At 35.7% G+C, this 26,794-nt stretch overlaps 1 protein-coding gene across 5 annotated transcripts in view; it reads left to right on the top strand.

Annotated features, from left to right (window-relative positions):
- Positions 1-26,794, top strand: part of PRKD1 (protein kinase D1) — a 109,387-nt gene that overhangs the window by 81,535 nt on the left and 1,058 nt on the right. For 3 of the 5 annotated variants that reach the window (XM_042813302.1, XM_042813304.1, XM_042813303.1), the window contains 13 exons: positions 1,627-1,837; positions 3,077-3,154; positions 6,854-7,058; positions 10,429-10,552; positions 11,373-11,450; positions 12,229-12,508; positions 14,845-14,897; positions 15,441-15,516; positions 16,580-16,686; positions 17,158-17,319; positions 18,719-18,817; positions 19,426-19,693; positions 23,813-23,898. In XM_042813302.1, the coding sequence (XP_042669236.1) occupies positions 1,627-1,837; positions 3,077-3,154; positions 6,854-7,058; positions 10,429-10,552; positions 11,373-11,450; positions 12,229-12,508; positions 14,845-14,897; positions 15,441-15,516; positions 16,580-16,686; positions 17,158-17,319; positions 18,719-18,817; positions 19,426-19,693; positions 23,813-23,898 (1,827 nt within the window). The remainder of the gene's footprint in view (positions 1-1,626; positions 1,838-3,076; positions 3,155-6,853; positions 7,059-10,428; positions 10,553-11,372; positions 11,451-12,228; positions 12,509-14,844; positions 14,898-15,440; positions 15,517-16,579; positions 16,687-17,157; positions 17,320-18,718; positions 18,818-19,425; positions 19,694-23,812; positions 23,899-26,794) is intronic. The other 2 variants (XM_042813301.1, XM_042813300.1) reach the window with 1 other exon arrangement.

The following is a 26,794-nucleotide window of genomic DNA, read 5'->3' as shown; positions in this document are numbered from 1 at the left end:
CAGGCCATTCTATGATTCTATGAGTATTACTAACTGATCAATATTAAACAATTTTAATCCTAAACTGAAGCTAGTTTTTTTGTATGTATAGGTGCATTACAGAGCCTAGAGATGGAAGGCTCAGGAAGGAAGTAAACATGTAACATCAAAGCATGAACTTGTACATTTTCTGTTATTATATGTGGTGAAGAGAAGACAGACACTTTCCTACACTTATTTCAAACTAACTTGCTTATGGTGAATATATGCACGTGGTTCATACAGTGTATTTTGCATATTTCTCCTTGACTGACAGGCCTGCATTTATACACTGCATAAGTGTGAAGCTGGCATTGTTGTCAGATAGTAGGGAAGCTCTAATGTTCAACAAATCTATTGCGTGTGCTTCTTTGGAAAGAGATAGTTATGCAATATAGCCAAAAGAAAAGAAATTGGTCTTTACAGTAAGAAACCCATCTGGTTTTTGTAAGAATTATCTTTCTGTTTCTTTGGCAAATATGCTGTGAAGACAAGGCTAGAACTCCTCAGGTTTGTTTACCACCAAAATGGCATACAAATCTCCCCTTGCTCCAAGGTTCTCAGACAGAAGCATACAGAAATTGACTTATATTTTAGTGAGCAGGAAATAATAATTGGTCTCTAAGGATGACAGCTTTGTTGTAACATTATTAGTTTGAAGGAAAATAGTTTTCCAAGCTAGGCCAATCCAAGGTTTCAGCTACTGCAGCCTTTGACTAGTGGAGGCCAAATAGAGAATGGCTCATTTTCTAGCCTTCAATTTCCTGAACATATTTTTTCAACAAGCAAGAAAATGATGAATTTTAAAAGATTAAGTTGCATCTTGTTACTGTATTTTTCTTTTCTATGTTAACTGTGGGTGTAGTTTGTTCCTCAAGGCAGTTCTTAGGAGTACACAGTTTTCTAAGTCCATGTTATTTACCATATTTACATCTAAATGTATTTAGCAGAAAAATATGGTAACTTATTTCTTTCAGGAATTTTTTTATTCTATTTCTTAGAGAAAGTGTGTCTCAATTCATGTGTATTTATAAAGAGAAATATAAATATCTGCTCTGATTTGTCATGCATAATCTGAATGTGCTAAGGTTAGCAATAGCAAAAGTTATGAGTAAAGTGGATGAGAGATACTGATCTGCTTTTTATCAAAAACCTGCATGTGCATAGATCAAGATAACAATTTCCTTAATGTTTGTACAAAAGTAGTTTTTCAAAGTATAGCTTTGTATAAAACAGGAAATAGGAGAGAAGGAAAAAATTGGTTCTTGTTTCACTCAGAACCAAAAAAATGTTTTTCTGAGAAATTTTTAATGAATCTTTTCATTTTTATAAAAATCTGTTTTTAAATTGAAAATCAACAACAGCAACACAGGTTTATCCACGTTGTGAAATGTATGATGCTAGTGTTAGCAAACATATTATTTGATACCAATCTAAGTTTTTAAAAACAATCTCAGGCAGGGGCATGTTGCATATTCTGTTAGTGTTTAAAAGCAAAGTATGCTTTTTATGACAGATAATTTAATATTTGTGAGGCATATGTATGTTATGCTTTTAAAAATGAATAAATCATTATTTATTTTAAATGTCCTTTTATGTATTGCTCAGCAAAAAACGCCGTCAGAATCATTCACTGGGCGAGAGAAGAGATCAAATTCACAATCCTACATTGGACGACCTATTCAGCTCGACAAGATCCTGCTTTCTAAGGTTAAAGTGCCTCACACATTTGTCATCCACTCTTACACACGGCCAACAGTTTGCCAGTACTGTAAGAAACTTCTCAAAGGGCTTTTTAGACAGGGTTTGCAGTGTAAAGGTAAGTAAACTTTCTCTAGGTATGTAAAAGCTAAGCATAATAAAATTAGTAAATTAACATTTGAGTAACTGATATGTAGGTTCACTCAGGATTTCTTTACCAAAGTGTCCATATGTAGTCACATGATCAATTACATTGGATTATGCTGGGATCACAATTACACTAGTTCTTCAAGAGCTGGCTGCATGCTATTTATTATTACTCTGTGGTATAGCTGAGGTACCTTACATCTTTGTCACTAAGGTGTAGATTATTTTGTTTGTCACTAGGTGATAGTGTGCTCATGGGCAGTTACAGCAGAATAGTTAACACGTAGAGCCATATTCTTAATCTTCATTGTTTTCTATCTGCAAGTTTTTGTGCTTTAATTATAGCATGTACATTCTTCTCAGCAGTTAGAAGTTTGGGGGGAATTCTAGTGGATGTAAAACAATAAGGTCTTATATGAGAATTAAAAAAAAAAAAAAACAGAAAAAGAAAAAAAAAGCTTGTTGGCACTGCAGTCCCTTGGTTGGTTTTTGAATCAATCTGAAGTTAAATAATTACAAGGATAGAGGCATCTCTAATATATTTTTTCCTTCCAGACTTTGCTTTTCAAGCTCTTTAAATAAATTACAGCTCTGAGTTCAAGTAAAATGTGTTCCATAAGCCAAAAGAAAATAATTGAAATGACATCTAATAAAGTGCCATTTACAGATGTGAAGAATGTAGAAGTAGACAGTAGTAAAAATATCTGTGAATGAGGGCCTTCACTTAAAACTGTCTAGAAGTTGCTTGATGATGCAAAGAGCAAGTATTCCTCATGTAAAATTGCTAGCTAAGATTCTGCTTCTTCAGTTTTCTTTTGTATTTGATATGTAGTCAAATGTCTAAGCTGAAGTGGATGTGCTGCAGCCTGATCTGCAACTTGTAGTAGAAATTATCTCTGGTTTTTCAGCCAAGTGCACAGGTATCCAACTTGCTCCCCAAGATCAGTGTAGCACATGGTGCAGTGAAAGCTTCCTGCCATTGCTGTAAGCACTGCTTTCCTTCTCTGTGGGAGGCTGTTGGTGTGTTCATCCTGTCTGCTGTACTGGCAAATGGCATGTGGCCAGGCTAGTTCTCTCTGATCATGTTAAGTTAACTTTGTGCTAGTGAAATGATTGAGCTTGACAGTTATAGGTTATTGCAGGAAAAAGAAATGAAACTGTGGCAGTGAAAAAGACAAATAATTATATTATGTTCCTTTTCTCTTGCCAGACTGTAGGTTCAATTGTCACAAGCGCTGTGCTCCTAAAGTACCAAATAACTGCCTGGGGGAAGTTGCCATTAATGGAGGTAAGTTACTTTAACAATTGTTTCTGTCATTGTTTAAACCACGAGTTAGATAACAGAGAAGTGTAAAGCCTATGTGTACAAAGACATCTTTTTCCACTGCTTGGGAGTAGCCTTTCCACTAAGATATTTCTTGTATTGGAGATGAAGTGTGGGAGGAACCCTATAAATAGTTCATACATTGTCATTTTGGAGCACAGGTCTTCAAAATACAGCGCTGAGAGGCAGGCTCAACCATGCCACGGGGGTGGCTTCAGCAGCAAAACTTCTGGGTGATCGTTGCTCACAGAATGCCAAAGTAAATTGAAGAGCCAAATGCATGAGAAGAAAGCTTTCATGCAGTAGATAAAAACACAAAATTGGTTTTTAATTTGAGAAGGGAAGAAGTTTGTTTGTTTTGGGATAATCTTCCAGAGAAGGAACTGTATACTGGGAGAACTTTGAAGGCCATTTGGGATAAAACTAATCGTATCAGTTGCCAGAATTGAAAGCTTGATTGTCTACAGAATTTCCCATATATGTGCTGTCAGTTTTGTGTCAACTATAGAAATGTATGGCTAGGCTTGATGGACAGTACTGGAGAAAAAAAGGGTTTTTGTAGATGAGTTGTTGATTGCCTTGAAAATATCACTTTTCTTTGTGATAAAGGAATGAGAAGTGTGGTAAAGTGTTCAGTGTCTAATGCATATTATCATATTGTCAGCCTAAACTGCATCTGAGGTTGAGAAGGTTTTGCTTCATTAGATATCCTTTTTCAAACTTTAAACCAATGATTTTCTTTATTGAAAAGGTACCAACAATACTAAAATCAAAAGTGTTAAGTAATTTTTCATATTTGTGTGACTATATTACTGCAAAGTTTTTTCTGTTTAATGGCAATTAACATAGGCAAAAGCATTTTAGATGCTGAATATCCTGACTTTTGGGAATATTGATGTGGTTCTCCAAGTGCATATCCACTGTCGTACACCTCAAATTTAGCTCTTGGAATCTCCAGTATTTTTTAATATTACATAGAATCACATGGGTTGGAAAGGACCTCAAGAGACCATTGAGTCCAACCCCCCTTCCATAAGCAGGGCACCTACAATGTTTCAGGCAGGTAGGCATCCAGAGGAGTCTTGAGTATCTCCATAGGATGCTCCACAACATCTCCGGGTAACCTGTTCCAGTGCTCCATCACACTTACTGTAAAGAAGTTCTTCCACATGTTAATATGGAACTTAAATTTGCACCTCTTGTACCTTTCTTAACCATTACTTGTCCCATAACTTGCTTATGGAGAGGGGTAGACTTAGTTTCAAATCCAAAAGCTAAAAATGTGCTAAACTCATTGATAACAGTATGGAGTTTTCTGTGTAGAAATCTTGAGTAGCTTAGAAAAATCCTTTTTATGCATCTTCCAATCTTGTATACATCTTCCTTTTTTAAGTTTATAAATAGTTGTGAGCAGAGATTTGCAGAGCCAGAGGAAGTCACTAAGTCTGCTTATAGATGATAAAATTTCTACTGCATGCATTTTAGGTGTGATTTTAGAGGACAGTGCAAAATGGGATTGATCAGAAGTCTTAAGGTGGAAAAGCAGGACTTATTTCTGGACAGCTAGACTAAATGAAACAAATTTGCATTTGTTTCTCTGTCACTCTTTTGATTTCCCACTCTTCGTCTCAGACAGCTGTACTTCATTCCTTCAACACAATCTTTATCCCCTCCATGCCTTTGCCTGACAAGTAACACACTGTTTTTTGTTTGCTTTCCTCCAACCACGAATCTGACAGCAGACTGATGAGATGTAATGCTTTCTCTGAGGAAAAACTAAGTGAGGGAAGCTTGTACAAAGCCACTAAGGGGTGAGAGTGCTTACTCCATGCAGTATTTTAGAAAGCGCTAAACTTCTTTTTGTGTAACTCTGCAGAATTAGTTCTTAGGTCCTTGGAGCTCTCTGCTGTAGAAATTCTAGAACTTGGCTTTTCCTCACCAATTTCCATAAAGTAGTATCCATAGCATTATAGTATAACTCTTAACTTTGTGTCTAAATGAATGACATGTGGTCCTTAGACTTTTCATAGGCAATTTCATTCTGGTGTCTCATTTCTATTCTTACAGAAATTTGGTTCACATTAATTTCCATCTTACTAAATAAAATACCGTATCTGCCACTCTTTCCATCTGCTGTGTGATGCATCTTCCCCAAAATAGTAAGTGAAGGAAGAGCTGAAGCAATAAAATTTCAAGCATGGTCTCATTAATATATACATTAAACACTAAATGTGGGAGGATATTTTTAACTGGCTGTGGGTTTATTAAAAATAGAGATATAAAGCCATGCTGTATGAATAGCAAAAAGGGAGTCCTGAACTGTGAAATATCATTCATGACTGGATGACTGTTTCAGCTAGGAATTAAGTATAATGTGTCTCTTAGTCATACATCAGAAACTTATATATAAACATTTGAAAACTACTGTGTATGGAAACAAATGTTTCAGCCATACACTTCCAGTTCCAGTGAAATACCATCAGTTCAAATCATTTTTCCAGCAGTCATCTCAATGCTCTTATTGTTTTGGAGCATCCCCTATTTTGACTGTCAAGAACTTGCCTACACAAAATTTGGTGAAAATTTCTTAGTGAGAACATTTGATATCTTCCTGTGATTAGACTTTGTGTAAAATTCCTGTCCATGAGTCTCTGAGTGGGTCCTGAGACAGTGCAAATTATCCAGAAAAATAAAGTTTTTATACCTGACAGAATTTATAATTTCGACTTTTTTCATTGGTTTCTTTTTTCATTGTTGATTTTCTGTGCGTTTTTTTCTTTTTTGTAATGAAGCCTTTAGCTAAGTAATTTTTTTCTCTTTTTCAGTCTTCCAGATTAATCCATTTGCAAGCAAGAGTACAGTAAAAAGTTGTTTCTTTGATCTTGCTATGCAAATTTAATAACAAATGAGAAAGTTTAACATTATTTGAACATAAACTTCTTTAATATATTTATACTGTTTATATTATGCACTGTGTGCTAAAACTTAAAACATCATTGTTTTTTCAGTACTATATTACATAGAGCTATTTTATATTAATTAAATATTTCCTTCTTAAGGGCAGGGAATGTCATTTCATTAGAATGGATTACTGTCCATATTGTACAGTCTTCATAGGGAGCACCAGTGCAAAGCAAATACATTTTCTGCACAAATAAATAATTCACATTATAAATAATCATCTTGGGAGTTGTTTCAATAGTTCATCATCATGTCACCATCATATTACAAAATTTCTAGTTTTGAAATTTCTGCTTTTCTAGCATCAGTTTGCAGCTGTAGCCTGCCAACAGCCATCAAGTCAGTGCACAACATTCAAGCTGCATGGAAAATCTGCCAGAAGATCTCAGAAATAACACTCATGTGTATAGAATGTTTGAATAGAAGTCTATGGATAAGAAATTCTGCCTTGGCTTTGGTAGCTTTTTAGTAGAAAGTTGTAGTTCTGAAAATACTCCAGTTTAATGTGTTTCCAGTTTTCTGTAGTGATTTTCGAAATGGTTGGTTAAAGATCACCTTCACCATTACACACTGAATGCATAGAGACTCAGACAGTAGAATTCCAGAAAGAACCTGGGTTTTTCTGAAGCTCAAAATACGTTAGGATGTTGTGGTTGGAGTATTGTATGTGTTCAGATAATAATTCAAGAAATAATATTCCAGATCTCCTTAGTCCTGGGGCTGAGTCTGATGTGGTCATGGAAGAAGGGAGTGACGACAATGACAGTGAAAGAAACAGCAGTTTTATAGATGACATGGAAGAATCTATAGCTCATGACTCTGAGATTTCAATGACGGGATGCCATAGTGACAATGGGGAAATGCAGGATCCTGATCCAGATCATGATGAGTCTAACAGGATGATCAGGTGAACCTTCCATCTTCTTTTGTATTTGTTATGCCTTATATTATGCCTAAGACTGAAGGAGAAATCTAAATGAACTGCATTCTCACTCATTCAGGATGGAGAGAGTTAGTGATATGTGATGGTTCTGAAATTATGATGAGATTATTTCCTGCACTAGGATTTTAAAAGGAATTTAAATGTAATTGTCAAGCTGAAATTTTGTTCAAAAGATTGTATTTTTTACATATCTGCTCTTTTCTGAAAATTATGTTGTTGAACTTCATTTGTAAATCAGCAACAGAGAATATTTTTTAAAATGTGTTTCTTTTCCCAAACATTTTTTCCCAACTGGAAGTGAAATACTTGGCTATATAGATGAAAGCCAAACAAAACAAAACAGAACAAAAAACCCTGTGCAATTGACTATGATATAATTGGCCTTAGATGTATTGCTTGCATTTTCATATATCTTCAGAAAGAAGGAACTCTTAACAAACTATGAGTTTCAAGAAAATTACAAAATAAATCAGTGTTTTGAAATGACCAATCAGAAGAAAAAAAGGAATTGAATTGTGCGATTTACTGTAGAAATGTCTGAGGAGAAGAAAAATATCATTTTTGCTTATTAGAACTGCAGAGTACTAGAGAAAAAAAGTAGAGATTGATTGTCAGTGAACCAAAAATGTATTAAGGTCTTTTCTTCTCTCGTTTCTTTGGAGCAAGGATTCTTTACTTTGAAGAACAATTATAGGATATTTTTTCTTCATGAATGCCAGTTTAACCTGCAGTTCCTCTTATTTTGCATACTAGGAATCTTTTCCTGAAGCATGTTCCCCTAAATTCTCTTTCACTGACACAAACATTTTGCTCTAATTGAAAGTTATCCATTTCAGCAATTAGCAGTTTTACTATCAGCAGCAGCAAGCTGTAAACATGTTCTTCTACATAGGTACTTATATATAGACATATATCATTAGAATATAAGCATCTGCTTTTTATCACAAAATTCAATGTTGTAATATCATCTTGAATGTCTAAGTCACACTGCATGGATGGCATACTGAGTTCTTTAAAATAGAGATACTGAATTATCTGCAGATAAACCAGTTACTTGTTTTACTTAGTTGAGGGGCATCCCTGAAGTTCCAGAAATACCTTCCACTGACTACATATGTCACAAAGACCTAATAACGTTATTTGATAGAGCAAATTCTCAGCTACGAACTTCTATTTTTCAACATAATCACCACCCTTAGCTATGCATTTTTATCAGTGAAGAACAAGAGCCTGCACACCTATAAAAACACTTTCCGACACTTTTAAAAATCTGCACCAGTGGAAGTGACCTGCAGATTCACAGCTGCTATGATTGTGCTGTTGCTAGGAAGATGTCACCCACACAGCCCGTTTTTCATTGGCCTGAACAGATAGAAGTAAAAGTGCTCCAATTCTGAACTATATGAGGGGTGTGGTAGGATAATCCAGCCAATATTGGTCCATGGTCTTCCAAATGGCATAGGGCCTGCTGTAAAACGAGAAAGGATGTCTTATTTTCTGGCTGGAGTCTGGAAGTTCAAACCTTCAACTTAGATAGTGTTGTGATGTAGTGCTCAAAGTTGATGGTTTGTCTGGGTTCCAGGAAATCCAGAACAGTCACACATTTCCTATTCCAAAAGATAGTGCACATCATTTTACCCTCTGAGGATTGCGTTGAACTTTTCCTCTGATGAGGAATTTATGTGTTGCTATTCCGTGGACTGCCATTTTTACTTTTTACTCATAGTGGTGACACCATGTTTAATCATTGGCAATGATGTGATGCAGGAAACTGTCACCTTCAACCTCAAACTGGTCCAGTAGATCCTGGCAGACTTTCATAGGGTATTGTTCACAGGACCCACCTGGCACAAACTTTGTGATATTTCAACATTGTTACTATTGTTTACAACACTGAAGCTGATATTCAGCTTTGTATACAGTTCCCTGAACATAATCTGCCGATTTGCAGGAATTAGCAGATCAACACGCTCTTCATTTCATCATGTGACAGCAGTACATGGCTGTCCAGAATGTGACTTGTTTCTCATGTTGCTGTTGCCACTGCTGAAATGCACCACTCACCATCTCACTGTGCTCACATCCTCTGTTTAGTCCCTGTAAATGTTCAGCAAGCGCTGATGAATGTGAATGGGTGTTATCTTTTCTGCAAAGAAAAACTCATTTCCTCACCTTTGCTTCATCAACACTTCCATGTCAGATGCCATTTTGTCCCAGTGTCCCTCTGCTGCCATCTGTCATATGGCAACAAACTGTAACAGAATATTGGTGGGAAGGCTCAGCCTTTGTCTCCATATTACTACCAACCCCCTCTGATGTTTTGCTGCAACATAATAAAATAGGAGATATTACTTTCAGAGCAGCCCTCATATTTATAAGGGTATTTGCCATGTTCATGAATTATTTTTCAGAGGTCTATAAAAGGAAAATAAAAAAGGAAATTTCTTTGACAAGAATATATACATGCAGCCTGTCTGATCACGGCATGAACTCAGTGCTGTTTTCATGTAGGATGCAGAATCTCAAATTCTGCCAGAAATGACTAAGCATTTATGTTTGGGATTTAAGAAGATGATGAAGCAGATGATTCCATTATGCTGAGTCTGCTCTAGTAATCGTTAACTCCATTTGGCTTTGTTATTTCATAAATCTCTTCAATGAGATGTTCCATGTTTTATCTGATTGTGCTATCAGGCATACTGTCAAGTTCCCATGACTTCCTGAGTTACTGTGCTGAGCACTGGAAGTTTTCAGCATGCATACGCAAGTACAGGGCAGTAACACTTTGCTTAAAGTCTTTGAAGATAAACTGCATTATCCTAAACCTCCTTCTGTGAGAGGTTCATGCAGATTCTCTGCTGTATTCTAGCAGTGTATGCACAGCTAGTTGACACATTTTCTACTGTAAACTGTCGTAACTCCACAGTGTGTGTGAACCCAAGAAAGATCACAAGACAGTAATCTGATGGGCAATGCTTACTTTATGAGAGATTCTAGATCAAGTGATGCTCTGAATCATGCATAGCATATGCTTGCGCTATTTCTTCCCAACTCTAGTTGAGGCCCTAGTCATTTGCCCATCATCTTAGCTATCTTGGGGAATATTTTGTGTATGTTGCGTATGTAAACTTTCTATTGGTCTCTGACTTTCTCCTGTTGTGCAATTACAGCTTTTTTCCCTTTGTACTCTCAAGACACTTGGACTGACAAAACTAAATAGTGTCTGGTCCAGGTCTGTTAGTGGCTACAGATGTTAATGTGCATATAAAAAATGTTTTTTCTATTTGTCTAAAATTGTTCTCTTTTAAAAAGACTTTACTGATTTATTCTTAAGCCCTTCAACCAGCAACAATATTCCATTAATGAGAGTGGTACAGTCTGTGAAGCACACAAAAAGAAGAAGCAGCACAGTAATGAAAGAAGGTTGGATGGTTCACTATACCAGCAAGGACACACTGGTAAGAAATATTAAGAAAGACATTACTTCACATGCTATATAACTGTTCAGAATGAAAATTCTAATAGTACATTAATAATTTAAAGTCACTCTTATATGCCATTTTTACAACATCTATATTTCCCATAGTACTAAATCTGTGGCAGAGCTTGTAAGAAAGTTATTTCACCGTACCAGGAGACATTTAAAACACACAGTAGTATCTGAATCTGTGAGTTGCATTATCACAGACCAAATATGAAGACATTCTGAAGAAAGTAAAAAAGAATTAACATTTTAGAGGTTCTGGAAAGTATCTTTATCTTCCAGCTACTGTTTCCTCACCTAACAGTAAGATATCTATCTTACTGTTAGGTGAGTTTATACTTTTGTAAAATAAAGGTATCAATAATAATAATAATAATAATAATAATAAGTTGTTTTCATTCAGACCTGCAAAAACAGGAATCAGAATGTCAGTATAGGCCTTCTAAAGTGAGCTACTACCAATAGAAAAAGAAAGTTGATTTATTTTATTAACACAACTGCTGAGTGTAACCTTGGGACTATAATGACATGTTAAACTTCCAAAACATGGACTAGTTGAACAGAGCTACATTAGTACGATAAAAGATGAACTTATAAAACCTTAACTCAAACATAAAGGCCTCATAAATTTTTTGTAATAGCGAATGAAACTTTATCCTTCCCAGTTCATCCCTTCAGATGAAAACGTAAACTTTTGGAAATGGTGCATTTCAGAAAAGAGCATTTCTTTAATTTTCTTGAAATTTTCTTCTTGAAAATTGGTAGAAAAATTTTCCCCTTATTTTTCTTTGCAGAGAAAGCGACACTACTGGAGACTAGACAGCAAATGTATTACTCTTTTTCAAAATGATACTGGAAGTAAATATTATAAGGTAAGGAATATTTTTCAATTTCTTTTTCTGCTATCAAAAAGTAATGACTAGAGTGAATTGCTGAATAAATAAATACTAAAGCTGCATTAGTAGCACAACTTGGAACTGTTTGTTTTCATTACCTTACTTGCATATGTGGGTATTGCATTTCACAAGCAAGTGTCAAATCAGAAAAGTGTTATTATTATGTTACGTTATATGTTATGCAAATGAAAAGTTTTATATCGGGGCAATTCGCTACGAGTGACAAATTTTGCCAAGAAGCTCATCTGACATTCTGTTGTTCATTATATAAATTGTTTCCAAACAATAAAGTGTTGTACATATAATTTTAATTCTGTCCTTTGGAAATTATGTTGTGATTTAAATTGTAAAACATTATTTTAATTCTTGCATCCTTCTACCTGAAGCGGTTAAACTCCTTCCAGAGGAAGTTAGTAAAATGTGTCCTTTAGTCTTATTCAAGATGTAACAACCAAGTTCATGTCTATGTGAAATATGCATTTGGAATATATATTCATTATGCTTTTATTTACGGAGTTCTTTGCAAGTAAGTTTGCAAATAGTTAAATTTCTACTTGGAAAAAAACATTTGTTATTTTACACTCAGCAGGCCTCTGTGTCAAGGAGTTCCAGGTTACAAGAACCTTTTTGTTCGTATGAGAAACATGTGGATAAAAGCAAGATCTAATGTTATAAAATAGTGAAATAAAATTCATGTCTTAGTTTTATATGTTGATGATCTTTACACAGATTTTTTTTTTTTTTTTTATTTTAGGAAATTCCACTGTCTGAAATTTTCTCTCTGGAACCTGCAAAAACTTTCACTTTACTGCCTCAAGGAGCCAATCCTCATTGTTTTGAAATAAGCACAGCAAATATAGTCTATTATGTTGGAGAAAACATAGAAAACCTCTCAAGTGTTCCACTGAATAATGGTGTTCTCACTAGTGGTATTGGCATAGATGTGGCAAGAATGTGGGAGATTGCAATACAGCATGCCCTGATGCCTGTCATCCCTAAAGGTGCATCAATGGGGTCAGGACCCAGCCTACACAGTAAGTATGTTTCCTCCATTTCAGATAAATGCAGTCATTAACAAATAGCATGGCTCAATCTTCTGCATGGAAATATTGCCCAACTAGTAAAGGCTTATCAACTGTCTGTATACTTTAAAAGCCACAATTTTTCATTCATGTATTTCCAGTTTATATTAGGTCATCTGTGTTAATATACAATGTGCAAATTTGATAGTGAGCAAATAGTTGTTCTACTCCTAAGGCATCTCTTCCATATTTGTGTGTTGCTGACAAGAATGACAGCTTCCTTGCGAAGTGGCATGAAGTTTTCTGAGCTCCAGTTGAGAATTGATAGATGTTTCCCATTGTTATTGTAATTTATATTGCTATATATCGCAGAAGCATCCATTCACTCTTTAGGTCACTGCAGCATAGATTATATGCTTCTTTTCATCACATTTGGTTGTACAACTGCCACAAACATTCTCCCATGATGAGATGAAATGAACTCAAGTGTGAAGAACAGCTGTTCTGTTCACAGTGAGGTATGGATGTTACCCAGGACCAAAAGGGCTAAATATATCTTTGCCTCTGATTTATATACTTTTGGATAATTCCCTACCAAAGCTAGGACATTATGTAAACAAACATGAAACTGGTTTATATCTTTTGAGGTACTGATAACGAAGTAGTACAGACCAAACAGTTCACCACTACCGAGTATGTGCGGCTGTGGTTTCTTTGCTAATTGTACTTAGCCTACTCAGTTTAAAGCAAATTCAGATATGTCTACACAAACTGGATCAGACCTTGTGTTGCAACATAGATGTGCTTTAGCACTTGACATCTGGATGCTATTAATGCAGTGTGAAATACTAATGAGACAGCAAGCCCTTCAGGAACTAAATAGTACAACAGGCTGTGGCATACATCTGCAGGCACAACAGCTCACATATCAGAATAGATCATCTCTGTCTTTTTCTTTCTCAGCTATGTTCCTACATGAAATACTGTCAAGTTTGGATGTCATTCCAGTCATGTTGGTTGCCTAGTGCTCCTGGTTTGAGATCAGTGTAGTTAAATATATCATCTAAAATGCTCGACCAAGAATTATAGCTCTCTCCTTTGCCTGCTTAGAAGTTCAAAATTTTATTCTGTTAATTCATACTTCTCTTCTGCCAGTGCATCACCACTAGCTGAAGAGAATTAGAAATAATTTGTTTCTAATATCTAATATAAATCTTCACTCTTTTAATTTAAAGCTGTTACCCCTTGTTCTATCTGATTCAGAGTCCTTCTCAAGCTTTCTTGTATGCCCCCTTTGAAGGGCCGTGTCAATATTATCTTTAGTGCAAACACAAAGAAGCACGTACATTTGAAAACAAATTAGCAATGCTAAAAATCCTGTATGAAACCAAAACATCCCATTCCAAAACGAATATATTCCTAAGGAGAGGACAAGGAAATAAGTCATTTTGAGCAGAAGTTACTTGTGCTACTTTCTGCTGCTAGGAGAGGTGGAGATGGTAGTAGTGATTTTATGCAGAGTTTAATACAGGCTTTATAGAATAGGACACTGATTTAAATGAGGCTGAAATTCATACTGAAAAAATGAAAATCTTGAGCAGGATTCTAAACAGAGATAGGAGACAGAGGCATCAGTGCTCCAAAGTAACCCCCAAAAATAACTTCTTTGAGTGCTACAGTCAGCAGCAAACTTATTCTCCAGTTTTATTAGGTTCTCCGTGGATTTGCAAATCAAAAAAGTTATGGTAACGTCCTAAGCTCTGAATTATTACAAGTTGCTTCTCACAATTGTCATATTAAAGCATAAGTGCAAGTTTTTATTTCTGTTGTGTATTAATAATATCTCTTTTGCCAGTTGAAATACCTATTCCTTTTAGCAGTACGCATAGCAATATGAAAAAGTATTAGCTCTAGTCTGAATAGCATCATAGAGTGACTTGGCTTTGAAGGAACCTTAAAGATCATCTAGTTCAGTACACTGAAGTATAGTAAATGAAAGTTTTCCCTGGTTGATATCATGTTACTTGCTTAAGATAAAAAGCCCCGAAATAAAATGGAATAAAGCAGTAAGAAGCTTATACATGAGAAATATAAGATTCCACTATAAAATTTGGTAATGAAGTGCGTAATTCTGTTCTTTCCCATATACTACAGAAGTCTATTGTTGAAGCCACATATTTGTGAGGTGGTGTAATTTGGTTTTGTCTGGTAGATGAACAAGCTGACCTAATTGGTCCAATTTCTACAGTCATCAGAAAATAATGATGTCATGTTAATGTCATTTGTTATTATTACATGTCCGAACTGAAAGCATAGCTGTCTCAAGTATATTTTACTTTCTTCCCCAGGGGACATATCCATCAGTATTTCTGTGTCAAACTGCCAAGTTCAAGAAAATGTGGTGAGTGTTCTCTGAATGCTTCTGCTAGATATGATATGATTAAGTATGTGAAGTCATTGATCTGTTTTGCAAAAAGGAATGTTAGAGAAGAGTTCCAATCAGCCATTTTTTCCTACTTACACTGTAGAAAGTAACAAATGATTAGCATTATTCACTTTTGAAAAAAGTCAATTTCATGGTATCTTTTCCTTGAGACACAACTATTACATAGATGTTATGTAGCTTAAAACAGAATTTAACAACTTATCTTTTCAGATTGTTAATTACCTAAAGGAAAGCAAGCAGAAGTCATTAATACATGGCATTTCTGTTGAACTTAGTAAGGCTATCATAAACCTTTTCTTGTCACCACTAACACATCCAATATTTTTTGTAATAAGATGAGGCTGCAATTTTGGTTATTGATTCTTTTAAGAAAACTCTCATTAATGTTCTGGCAGGCGTGTTTTGAAATGTACTGTAGAGTACATGTATGCACACTGATCAAATATATATATTTTTTTCCCATATTTCGGAGATTAATGTTTGTTGTGTTTATGTAAGCAGGATATCAGCACTGTATACCAGATCTTCCCAGATGAGGTGTTGGGATCAGGACAGTTTGGAATTGTTTATGGAGGTAGGTTTCTGGTTAGTTGTACAGTTATGCTTAAGGCTGAAAAAATTCAGCAAACCTGAAAGCATTTGGATTGTGAAGTACTTTATTACAGAAATTAGCTACCCAGTGTTTAATGTAAGTAATATTCATTAAAGATGGGCACTACTTAGTGTTGACAAGGTCTTTTGTTGTTATGAAGTTTTCTGCCAACAACAGGTTAGTATACTTAATAACTGTAGTAATGTCATAATGTAGTGTAGTAATGTAGCTGTAGTAATGCAGGCCCCAAAGTACAGAACTGTCTCTCTTTGAGAAGAGAATTGAAGTATATTTCTTAGGTAATGAAAGAAAGAAAGAAAAGGGAGAAAGGGAGAAAGAAAGTGAAAGAAAGGGGAGAAAGTCATCACTTCTTGCTATTTTTCTTGGCACAACTTTGTGATTCTTTTTTCTTTGTTCTTAATAGTTTGTTTGGATTATTTATTTTTTTCACGTTCTGTTTCTCCATTTTTTTGTTCCTCATTTTTTCAGCAGTTTTGAGGAGGGTGCTTAGGTACAGTTATTTGAGACAAGTGAGTGATAACTAACTAACATTCTCACTGAAAAATCTCTGTGGGTCTCTGATAAAACTGGGACAGAAATTAGATTCTTTAAGGCAATCACCTATTTCATTATTTGCTACTCTGGAACTACCAGTGAAACCTATGACCTGCCAGTTGCAAAGAACTCTATTTTAAGTATATGAAAAGGAAAAAGTATGTGAGAATGCTAATTTTACATGTATATTGTTGAAAGGCAAAACTAAATTTTTTTATATGCTTGTATTCCTAACATGTTTCAACAGCTTTGTCAGGTGAGAAAAAGTTTGCTCATAAAAGGGAAGGGAAAAAGGAAATGGAAGAGAGCTTTCAATTATTTATTTCACTTTATTTAACTTGCAGCAGACTTGCTCTGGGATTTACTTTGTTGTGCATAGTTGTACATAATTGCCACTTACTTGTGGTCAATTATACAATCAAGTAAAAGTGGAACACTTTTCAGTATTAATCATGTTAATTGATGGAGGCCTTCTGTTTTATTAATGCAGGAAAGCATCGCAAAACAGGAAGAGATGTTGCCATTAAAATAATAGACAAACTAAGATTTCCAACTAAACAGGAAAGCCAACTTCGTAATGAGGTTGCAATTTTACAGGTATTTTGCTGTTATTTTTCATTCTTACAAGTCATAGAATCTTTTGAGTTGGAAGGAACTTTTAAAGGTCATCTAGTCTACAATGAACAAGGAATAAATACCAGATAATGTAATTATTTCAGTTGATAATGGCTATTTTTTGCTGAAAATTCTAGCATTTTTGCAGCCTAATCTTTATAAATAGTCAAGACTAACAGTACTGGGAATGTTATGTTAGGAGCTGTAATCTCTACAATCTAAAGCACCAGGCAAAATAATGTATGTTTAACTAATTTTAAGTTAATGCATTCTTTTATAGCATCCCTAGAAATGTTATGCCTGTTGCCTACAGATGAAGTAAGCAATTTAAAATAAGAAAAACTGAAATATTTTCTGTTTTAGGGGAGCCTGGAGGTTAGTTATGTAATCATAAAATCTACTAATCATATAGGGATATCTGTGTTGTTCAAATGTTGTATTTACTTTTACTAGAATCTTCATCATCCTGGGGTTGTAAATTTGGAGTGCATGTTTGAGACACCAGAAAGAGTGTTTGTTGTTATGGAAAAACTCCATGGAGACATGCTGGAGATGATCTTATCAAGTGAAAAAGGCAGACTGCCAGAGAGAATAACAAAGTTTTTAATTACTCAGGTAAGTAATTGATCCATAGACCTATAAAAATATTTGAAGTAGTTGTTATTACTGTTTCTTATGTTTTGATTTTGACATAATTTTTCTCCTTCATTCATAAAAGCCTGGATAATAATCATAGAATCATGGAATGATTCTTTAATATGAATATTATTAGAATGATTGTAATAATAATAACAGGGATGGTACATACATTTTTGTGTATATTATCTAATTTCTAGTAAGCCATTAAGAGTTGCTAGCCATAGATACACATGCAATTGCCTGGCTGCTGGATGAGAGAGCCATCAAGTTATGGGTTCACTTATGCTTGAAGGATTAATGACAAGACAGGACTTGAAAATGCAAATAGCAAACCCTTAAAGAACTACAGAAGGAAATTTGAGCCTTTTGAATTTCCCCATACCCGACCATTGTAGTTTGTGCTATGATCTTCTGTGCCTCTTTTCTGCACTGAGATTGGATCTCAGAACTACCTCTGATAAAATAAGTCTGTCTTCCTGTATGGTATCTGTTAATAATTTGATCTGTTTGTTTTTTGTCTGTTTTTTTCTATTCTTCGTGTTGTCATGTTATCATATTGTTTCCTTGGCCGCCCACAATATGTTTAAATTTAGATACACAGCTGAGTAATGAGCCACCTCAAAGTCACAACAGCCTGTTTTTTGTTAAGGCAAGAAAAAGAGTGGAGCAGGAACAGTTGTGTTACAGTGGAAGCTTATTATTAGAAATTGAACATAACAGGTTCTCTAGCTTTCAGACTTTCATAGGCAAAACTGCCACCAACTTTATAATTTGGTTTCTTGCATTAATGGGTTCATTCAGCCTCTACCCATTGCCTGTTCTAATAGAGTGGAAAATTCTGGCAGCCTCTGACCAGACAGATGGAATGAAGTTAAAACCACAGAGATAGGATGGATGTCTCTTACACTTCCTTGGCATTTTGTTCACATAACAGCACAAAAATGCATGTAAGGCTCTTTGTTTTATCACCTCAAGAAAATACTTAAATTGGATCACAGAATATTTCCGTGAAAATTTTTGAGTGAATAATTTATATCTGGAAAGCCATTTTGCAGATGTTTCTGTGTTAAAAGTTTCAACAACACCAAAACAAAGAAACGTACTCAGAATGCAGTTTCCCGAAGTTGTTTAGAACATAACATCTTTGGAGAGGGAACAATCATGTTTCAAACAGTGAAACATAGCTGATCTTTTTTTTTCTTGCACTGTGACACTGTAGAGAAAGATAAATTCTTGTTGGATTGTTTCTCTCTACAGCAGTCCTAGATTCTCTAGTCAATGTTGCTGTCAAAGTAATATAACCCCCCAAAATTTATAAATTTATATATAACTTCCCATTTAAAGCTGAATTTCATTCTGATTTGTTTCTTCACAGATCCTTGTTGCTTTAAGACATCTTCATTTCAAAAATATAGTTCATTGTGACCTCAAACCAGAAAATGTATTATTGGCATCAGCAGATCCTTTCCCCCAGGCAAGTAGAAATTATTTTAATTAACAAGTGCTAATTCTGCTTGTTTTATAAAAAAACAAAAGCATCTATCTATATTGGTTCCAGGAACTACTCAAAATTATTAGATTTGAATGTCCAAAAAAGTGATAATTCAAGAACTAACTTCTGTCAACTTGATTCATTCAGGAAAAGGTCATCTGTAAAACAACCATTCTGTTTGGAAGGAATCTAAGCAGTTAGGCCCTTCCAAAACTTCATTCCCTTCATTCTAAGTTGTCCTGTGTTTTTGCTTTCACTCTACTACAGTTTATTTATGACATGAAGGAATGCAATGAATTGGTAATCTAGTCTAATGCCTTGGTTCACCATTGAATAATCACTATGAGAAGGTTAAAAGAAATAAAGTTTTCTGAAGATGTATTGTACAATTAAACTATGATAAAAGTATGTCAACTGTATTTAATAATAAAAATCTTTTTAAAAATAAATAAATAATAAAATAAATAAATGTTACAATAAATAAATAAATATTTAATTTACTTTATTTATTAAAAATGTTTTTACTTTAATTTATTACTTAATTTTAATTTTATTACTTTGATTTACTTACAACAATTCTCCTTAAACAGGTAAAACTTTGTGATTTCGGCTTTGCTCGAATTATTGGGGAGAAATCCTTCAGACGTTCGGTTGTAGGAACACCAGCCTACCTTGCTCCAGAAGTGCTGAGGAATAAAGGCTATAACAGATCTCTGGATATGTGGTCTGTGGGTGTTATCATTTATGTAAGTCTCAGTGGTACCTTTCCATTCAATGAAGATGAGGACATACATGACCAAATCCAGAATGCTGCTTTCATGTATCCACCCAATCCTTGGAAAGAAATCTCTCATGAAGGTAATATCTATTTGTGGCTGTTTGTATATAAATGCCAAAAAAACAGCTTTTGCCTGCATTCTCCACCAAGAATGTCAATGGTTTATGGGCTGGTTTGGCTCAGTTCCGTGACCAGCGAGGCGGAGGGATTTCACAAAATCTGCGCCTCCGGAAAAGGGAAACAGAGGACCCCAAAATAATTAAAAACAGTGGCAACAATCTAAGGAGAAACAAACTAATTTACTAAATATGGTATCAGAATGAAAAATAACACACTGTAATACAATATAATTAGAATTGAAGCTAATAAATCAAACATAATGAGAAAGAGTGTCCAAAAGGTGGATAGGCTTCACCATAACACTGAGGTGTGAGATGTGCAGTCCAGTTGAGCAGCAGGGAGGAGAACCTGACAAAGAAGAGCGCATCAGGTAACCTTGCCAGGGGTTATATCTCCTCTCTGACTGCAAAGCCTCCTGGGGTATGTAGTTCTTCTCTTTCGGACAAGTGCCTGGAACTGGAGTATTAACACTTTAACTACCAGTGCACTACATGGTGTTATGATATGGAATACTGATAACCAAAAATCATAAAACCATGACAAGTGTATTCTGCTTTCATATATTTTCTCCCCTGTACATATCTGCAAAAAGTAAAAGAAATTAAAAAAAAAATCAGGTGCCATTATATACCATAATGAAGTATCCCTGTTGTGTCATATTAGATGCTTTAGACATTTCCTGCCTGTGACATAATCCTCTAGTGAGAAATTTCTCCAGGTGTTGAAGGAAGCATGAGGAAGGGTGGGGAGAAGTCTTGGAGAGACCCAAAGAGATTTTTGAAATATTTAAAAATATATCAGCTGTGATTTCACCAATGTTTTCCAGTACACAACAAACACTTTCAGCTTAGTGGATTTTTATTTAATAATTTCTTTTTATTATTGCCTTTATATCTTACTTCCTGCAAGACTTCTTTGTAAGTCTTAAAGCAAAGGAAGCATTGTATGTATCAGGTTTGGATTGGGTTTTTTTTGTTTGTTTGTTTGTTTTTCCCCAGACTTGCAACACACTCCAAATTGAATTAAAAGATTATAATTCAGAATTTTTATTTTTACAGTACAGTTACAGATGACCATTTTTCCTTGTTTTTAACTGAAATGTTTTACTTACATGTTAATGGTAACTTAAGAGATATATGCCTACTGCTTACTGTAGTGTACACTGAGCCACATGCTCTCAGCTGAAAAATTCTTTTTGTCTTCTCTGGAATTCTATCTCAGCAGTAGAAGTTTTATAATATCTGTTGAAAATATTAAAAAAAAAAAAAAAAAAAAAAAAAAACCAAGAAACCATAAATCTGCACAATTGCACACTGATGTCCTCATGAACCTCTACGCACCCCTGATATGTAAGCTGACAGAATCTGTTGGCAGCAATGTTTTTTCTGGCGGTAGAAATAAGCAAATAGCAGTCAACACAGGAGAAGCTGCAAGAAACTGTCTCCACAAGTTCTGCTGTGGTAGACACGAGATCAATTTCTACATTCAGAGGTGAAGATTGAGTAGAGCACCTACAGAAAACTCACCTACCAGAGTGTTATCTATCCTTCTACACAGTCATCAGCCTTCTTTAAGAGTAAATGGATATCAGGCTGAAAACATGTAGGAGAAAGAACACACACTTTAATAAATCATAATGTTAAAATCTGCTTTTACATTGTCATTTCACTATATACTTGAAATTGTTAATTGATGCGCCATTCTGATGTGGTAAATACAAGTCTAAATCTGAACAGATCCACGATTCTTAAAACAGAGAGCTGGAATCTAGATCTCTATCCAAGTATTACTCCTGGAGCTAAAATTTGAGGTTAGACATTATCTCCCATCTAATAACCATAAATAAACATTTATCAACCTATCTCTATTAAACTTTTTTTATCTAGGTGGAATTTAACACATAAAAAACATTTTGGGGAATGTAAATCTCTTGTGCTCTCAGAAAGGTATCCTTAAAGAACTGCTAGCTCTGTTCTGTTCCTATAACCCAAAGGACAGTTTCCCAATGTATCCCATCCAATAATGCCTTAGACACACAAAAAAAAGGATTCGGGTACTCTAATAATTGATTATAAGTCTTACATTACCAATAGATTCTAATAATGGTAACTTCATCCAGAAACAACAGTACATGCCTCAGTAATAGCAGGCATAAACATAAAATTCAGCAAACTTGCAAGAGTTAGGCTTGCCTAACTTACCATCTAAGACAATTAAAATTTACTTCAATTTATGCATGCTAACTTACTTCAGAATTTTAACAGGCTAGGATTATGGATGAGCAGAATTTCTGTCCTCTTCCCACATTAAAAATTAGCCTATAAAATTTAAGAGTTCTCAACTTTTATATCCCTGACAAATATTTTTTCCCAGTTGATATCCATATCCAAAACTGTACCATGAGCATCATTTCCCAAGCAGAGCACTCATCCGTGAAATGTCTTCACTGATTTCCATCCCCAAAATGCAATAGCATTTTTCCACATTTTCCAATAGCATCTCATATTTGAATGACTACTTGCTGAAAACTGAGTATGCATTTGTATGTCAAAATAGAATTGGAAGAAATAGCAGCATAGAGGTAATTTTTGTGGTAATCTTTGTCTAACCTGCTATTTCTGCTCTCTCTGTCTTCAGGTATTGTCAAGCCATTTTATGCTTCTGAATTCATTCATCTGCTATATGACAATTTGGCTTCATTCAGACCTCCATCTGGATTTTTGCTAGATGCTAGTGCATAAGAATGTACAAGCAGGGTTCTCTTTTACTTATAGCTGAGTAATTTCACATCTGTGAAATTTAAGTAGTATTCCAATCAATTGTAGTTGATGCAAAAATAAATTAATAAATTAGAAATACAATGATTTACAAAAAATTCAGAGAATGAAACCACACCATCAGTGATCTAAAACTTGACATAGTACATATTAGACCCAAGAAGTTCAAAAGGACGTCCAGCGTAGAGAGGACATATTAGGTAAAACATATGAACAAGCAGAGGAACAAATGTTTTCAGGGAATTCTGTCCTTATATTCAACAGTATGGAAATACTGTTTAAATCTTTTGAGATAATACAGATTTGATGGACTGAAAGATCGAAGTTGGAAACAATCACTAACACTGTTGAAAACAGGCTGCATGCTTGACAGATGTGAAATTACTCAGCTGTACGTAAGAGAGAATCCTACATGTGCATTCTTACATGCTAATATGTAGCAAAAATCCAGACAGAGGCCTGAAAGGAGCCAAAATTGTCATGTAGCAGATCAGTGGAGGATTCTAAACCATGTTCTTCCTAGAGAAGGTGGTCCAGATTTTATTTTCTCATTTGTGGACAAATAGATTTTTAGCTACCATCTCTCTGTTATTGCACTAAAGGAGAGTTAGTGTGCTACATTCTCTAAGTCTTTTTTTTTCTTCCCTCTCAAAATGTCTGAGGAGTGAGTGTGGAATTGGAAAGCCAGTGAATTCTGACCAGGACCATATGGAGGCATTCTGAAAACTCGTTTGTTTTCCAAAACAGCAGGGTTAATCTGTCTTTCCCTTCTTGGGTGAAAGAGAAATTCTCAAGTTCCAAACTATGAGGAGTAGTAGTATTTCGAAATTGCTGACTTTGTAAGTCAGCTTCTTCCACTTTCTGCCTTGAAGCTGCTGCTCTCAGTCATCCAACAATGTCACTTCAGCAGTGATACTGGGAGTCTCAAAGAAATATGCATGTGTGTTTACTATAAACTGCTGTAGTATCTGCATTATACTGTTGTCCTCACATAAGTATTTTTTCACTTGAGGAGGAGCTGAGTGAGAATTGACTTCAGTCTTTGCTACCTACCTGCTCAAGTAAACACAAAGAGATAGACAATATAGTAGCTAGCAGGCAGCTGTTTAGTAAAATGTAATCCTATTAGGAAGGTTTGCATGAGTACTTTCGGGAGCATTAACAGTGAATGCAGTTTGTAAAATGCTGGAGAGTGGAGAGATAACTGCCCTCATTTCACAACTACCGTGTTTGTCTCTGTTTGTATGCCTTAGTTGAAACAAATACATTTCAACTGATATGCTCTAATATTTTTTTTTCCAGCTATTGATCTAATAAATAATTTGTTGCAAGTGAAAATGAGAAAGCGCTACAGCGTGGACAAAACATTAAGCCACCCCTGGTTACAGGTATTGCTACAAACTCCCTGTTTCTTCCTATGCATTTACGTTCCCAGTATATAAACATTTTTATTGTTAAGTACAATAGAATCTAAACAGATCTACAAATCATCAGATGCTTTCTGATCTTGAGAACCACGTACTTCTTTACCAATTTACCAATAGATTCTAATTAATTTTTGAAATACAAAATTCCAATACTAAACTCTCTCATGTTTTCAAAATACAATGCAGGAATAATTTATCTTGTTTGTCCACTAAGAATGTTTTATATATATGTTTGTATGTGTGTGTATGTGTAGATAGATAGATAGATAGATAGATAGATAGATAGATAGATGTAATGGTGGAAATAAACCTTTATAGTCACTTGGCTTGCATTATCTAATTGCCTAGATTCTACCTTGATTCCCTTAGTATTAAAACTAATCAGTGGGCTGCCCTTCAGTCATCAGAAGAGATAGTGAAGCTGCATGCTTTCCAGGAAAATATATTAGCCACTTTCATTTGAAATCCTCAAATCAAAACTAAAATGTTATGAATTTCTGATGTGCTAGCAGCCATTGTCTTCTGCTCCTTATATATTAGATTTTTATTGAGGCAGTAGCAAAGTCACTGCATGCTATAAGATACAAAACAGAATCAGTGCATGGAGCAGGGCAAGCTAGGCACTGGGCACCTTGGGAATGGGACAGACCAAATCCTAACTGGGACATCAGCCATGAGATCTAAGGAACAGTTTATAACTTATCAATGAGAATGAAAAATATTATTTTTGTTGCAAATATTATTGTCTGGGTCACTGAAGCTTCTCATTAAGCATCCAGTGCTTCTGAGGTGCCTGTGTCCTCAAGGATTCTCTGTGCTCAGAAATGGATGTAACTCGTGACTCAGGACTGACTGCATCACACATTTAGAATCTCTCCGGTTGGAAAAGACCTTCAAGATCATAAAGTTCAACTGCAACCTAACCATACTACCCTAACTCTAACAACCCTCTGCTAAATCATGTCCCTGAGCACCACATCCGATCAGCTTTCAAACACATTCAGGGACCGTGACTCAACCACCTCCCTGGGGAGCCTATTTCAGAGCTTAACAACCCTTTCAGTAAAGAAGTTTTCCTGATATCCAACTTAAACCTCCCCTGGTGCAACTTGAGGCCATTTCCCCTCGTCCTGTCACCAGTGAGGAGAGTCCAATCCTGCTCTCACTGTGAGCACCTTTCAGGTATTGGAAGAGAGCAATAAGATCTTCCCTCAGCCTCCTTTTCCCCATACTAAATAGCCGCAGTTCCCTCAGTCACTCATCTTCCAAGGATGCACATATATGCATAGGAAAGTAATCGTGCAGAGGCATAGCACAGATTAGATGCGTAGTTCACAATCCCAAAGGAATACTCATCTGAACTGATGCCTGGATCCTATTCCAGTACCCTACACTTTACCGGTGTTTCTCAGAGTGGAGCATGACCTGCTGAACAAGAGGAAAAGGGCTGCAACCACACCCTCAGCCTTCACATTCCTTCTAGGCTTATTTTCTTCCTCTCAGATTTCCTGTCACCTTTCAGTCTTTTCCTCCAGTACTGTGCTCTCTTCCCATGCAGTCATCAGAAAGTATATTTCTGAGCTTTTGGAGACCAGAGATGTAATCTCTACAGTGTGGATGCTGACTGATTCACATGATGGAATGTTGTTCTTCACCTCTCATTCACTTTTTTCCCTTGAGCAATGGTGAATGGGACAGATACTTTTCTCACTCAAGTTGAATTTACATAATACACCTTTATGCCAAGATAGAACATCTTTCTTGACTATATGATATAGATTATTAGGATGTAGATGTTTGTTTAAGGATGACTTTTTCCCTTTTCATTTTCATAAAATCATTAAGGTTGGAAAAGACCTACTAGATCATCTAGTGTGACTATCAACCTCCCACCAGTATTTCTCTTTAAACCATGTCCCTAAGTACTATATCTACCCTTTCCTAAAGACCTCCAGGGAGTGACTACCTCTTCATTGGGCGACTTGTTCCAGTGCCTAACTGCTCTAAGAAGTTCTTCCTAATATCCAACCTGAACTTTCACTGGTGCAAATTAAAGATATTCCCTCTTGTCCTAACACTAATTACCTGATAGAAGAGTCTGACCCCTGCTTGGACATAACCTACTTTCAGGTAGTTCTAGAGAGAGAGATAAGGTCTCCCCTGAGCACTCACTTCTCCAGACTAAACAATCCCAGTTCCCCCAGCCATTCCTCACGAGGCTTGCACTCCACATCCATCACCAGCTTCATGTCCTTTCTCTGGACACGCTCCAGGGCCTCAATGTCTTTCTTGTAGTAAGGAGCCTGAATCTGAATGCAGTGCTTGAGGTGTGTCCTCACCAGGGCTGAGTAGAGGGGGATGATCACCTCCCTGGTCCTGCTGGCTACACTAATTCTGATACAAACCAAGATGCCATTGGCCTTCTTGGCCACCTGGGCCCACTGCTGACTCACAGGTGTTGATCAGCACCTTTAGATCCTTTTCTTCCATGCAGCTTTCCAGTCTCTCTGCCCCAAGCCTTTAGGGTTGCCGGGGGTTATTGTGACCAAAATACAGGACCTGACACTTAACCTTGTTGGATTTTATCCCATTGGCCTCTGCCCAAAGTCCAGATCCCACTGCAGGGCCTTCCTTTCCACAGGCGGAGTGACAAGGAATTATTTTATCACCCATGTATTGAATCTCAGTAGTCAGTAAAACAGCCTGTAATACCTCCATATTAATAGCAGAGTTTAATAAAATTAATGATTCAAACATACCTGAATAGACCTATTTCTATTGACAGATTTCGTATTTATTAATTGTATAATTTCTCTGTTCTGAGGCAATAGGGATGCAGATTGACAAGTTAATAGCA

Source organism: Centrocercus urophasianus, unplaced genomic scaffold, assembly GCF_019232065.1.
Source record: "Centrocercus urophasianus isolate 14NV4802_14NV808 unplaced genomic scaffold, USGS_Curo_1.0 seq_14, whole genome shotgun sequence".
In the NCBI taxonomy this organism is placed as follows: domain Eukaryota; kingdom Metazoa; phylum Chordata; class Aves; order Galliformes; family Phasianidae; genus Centrocercus; species Centrocercus urophasianus.
This window is presented reverse-complemented; position numbering and strand designations above follow the sequence as displayed.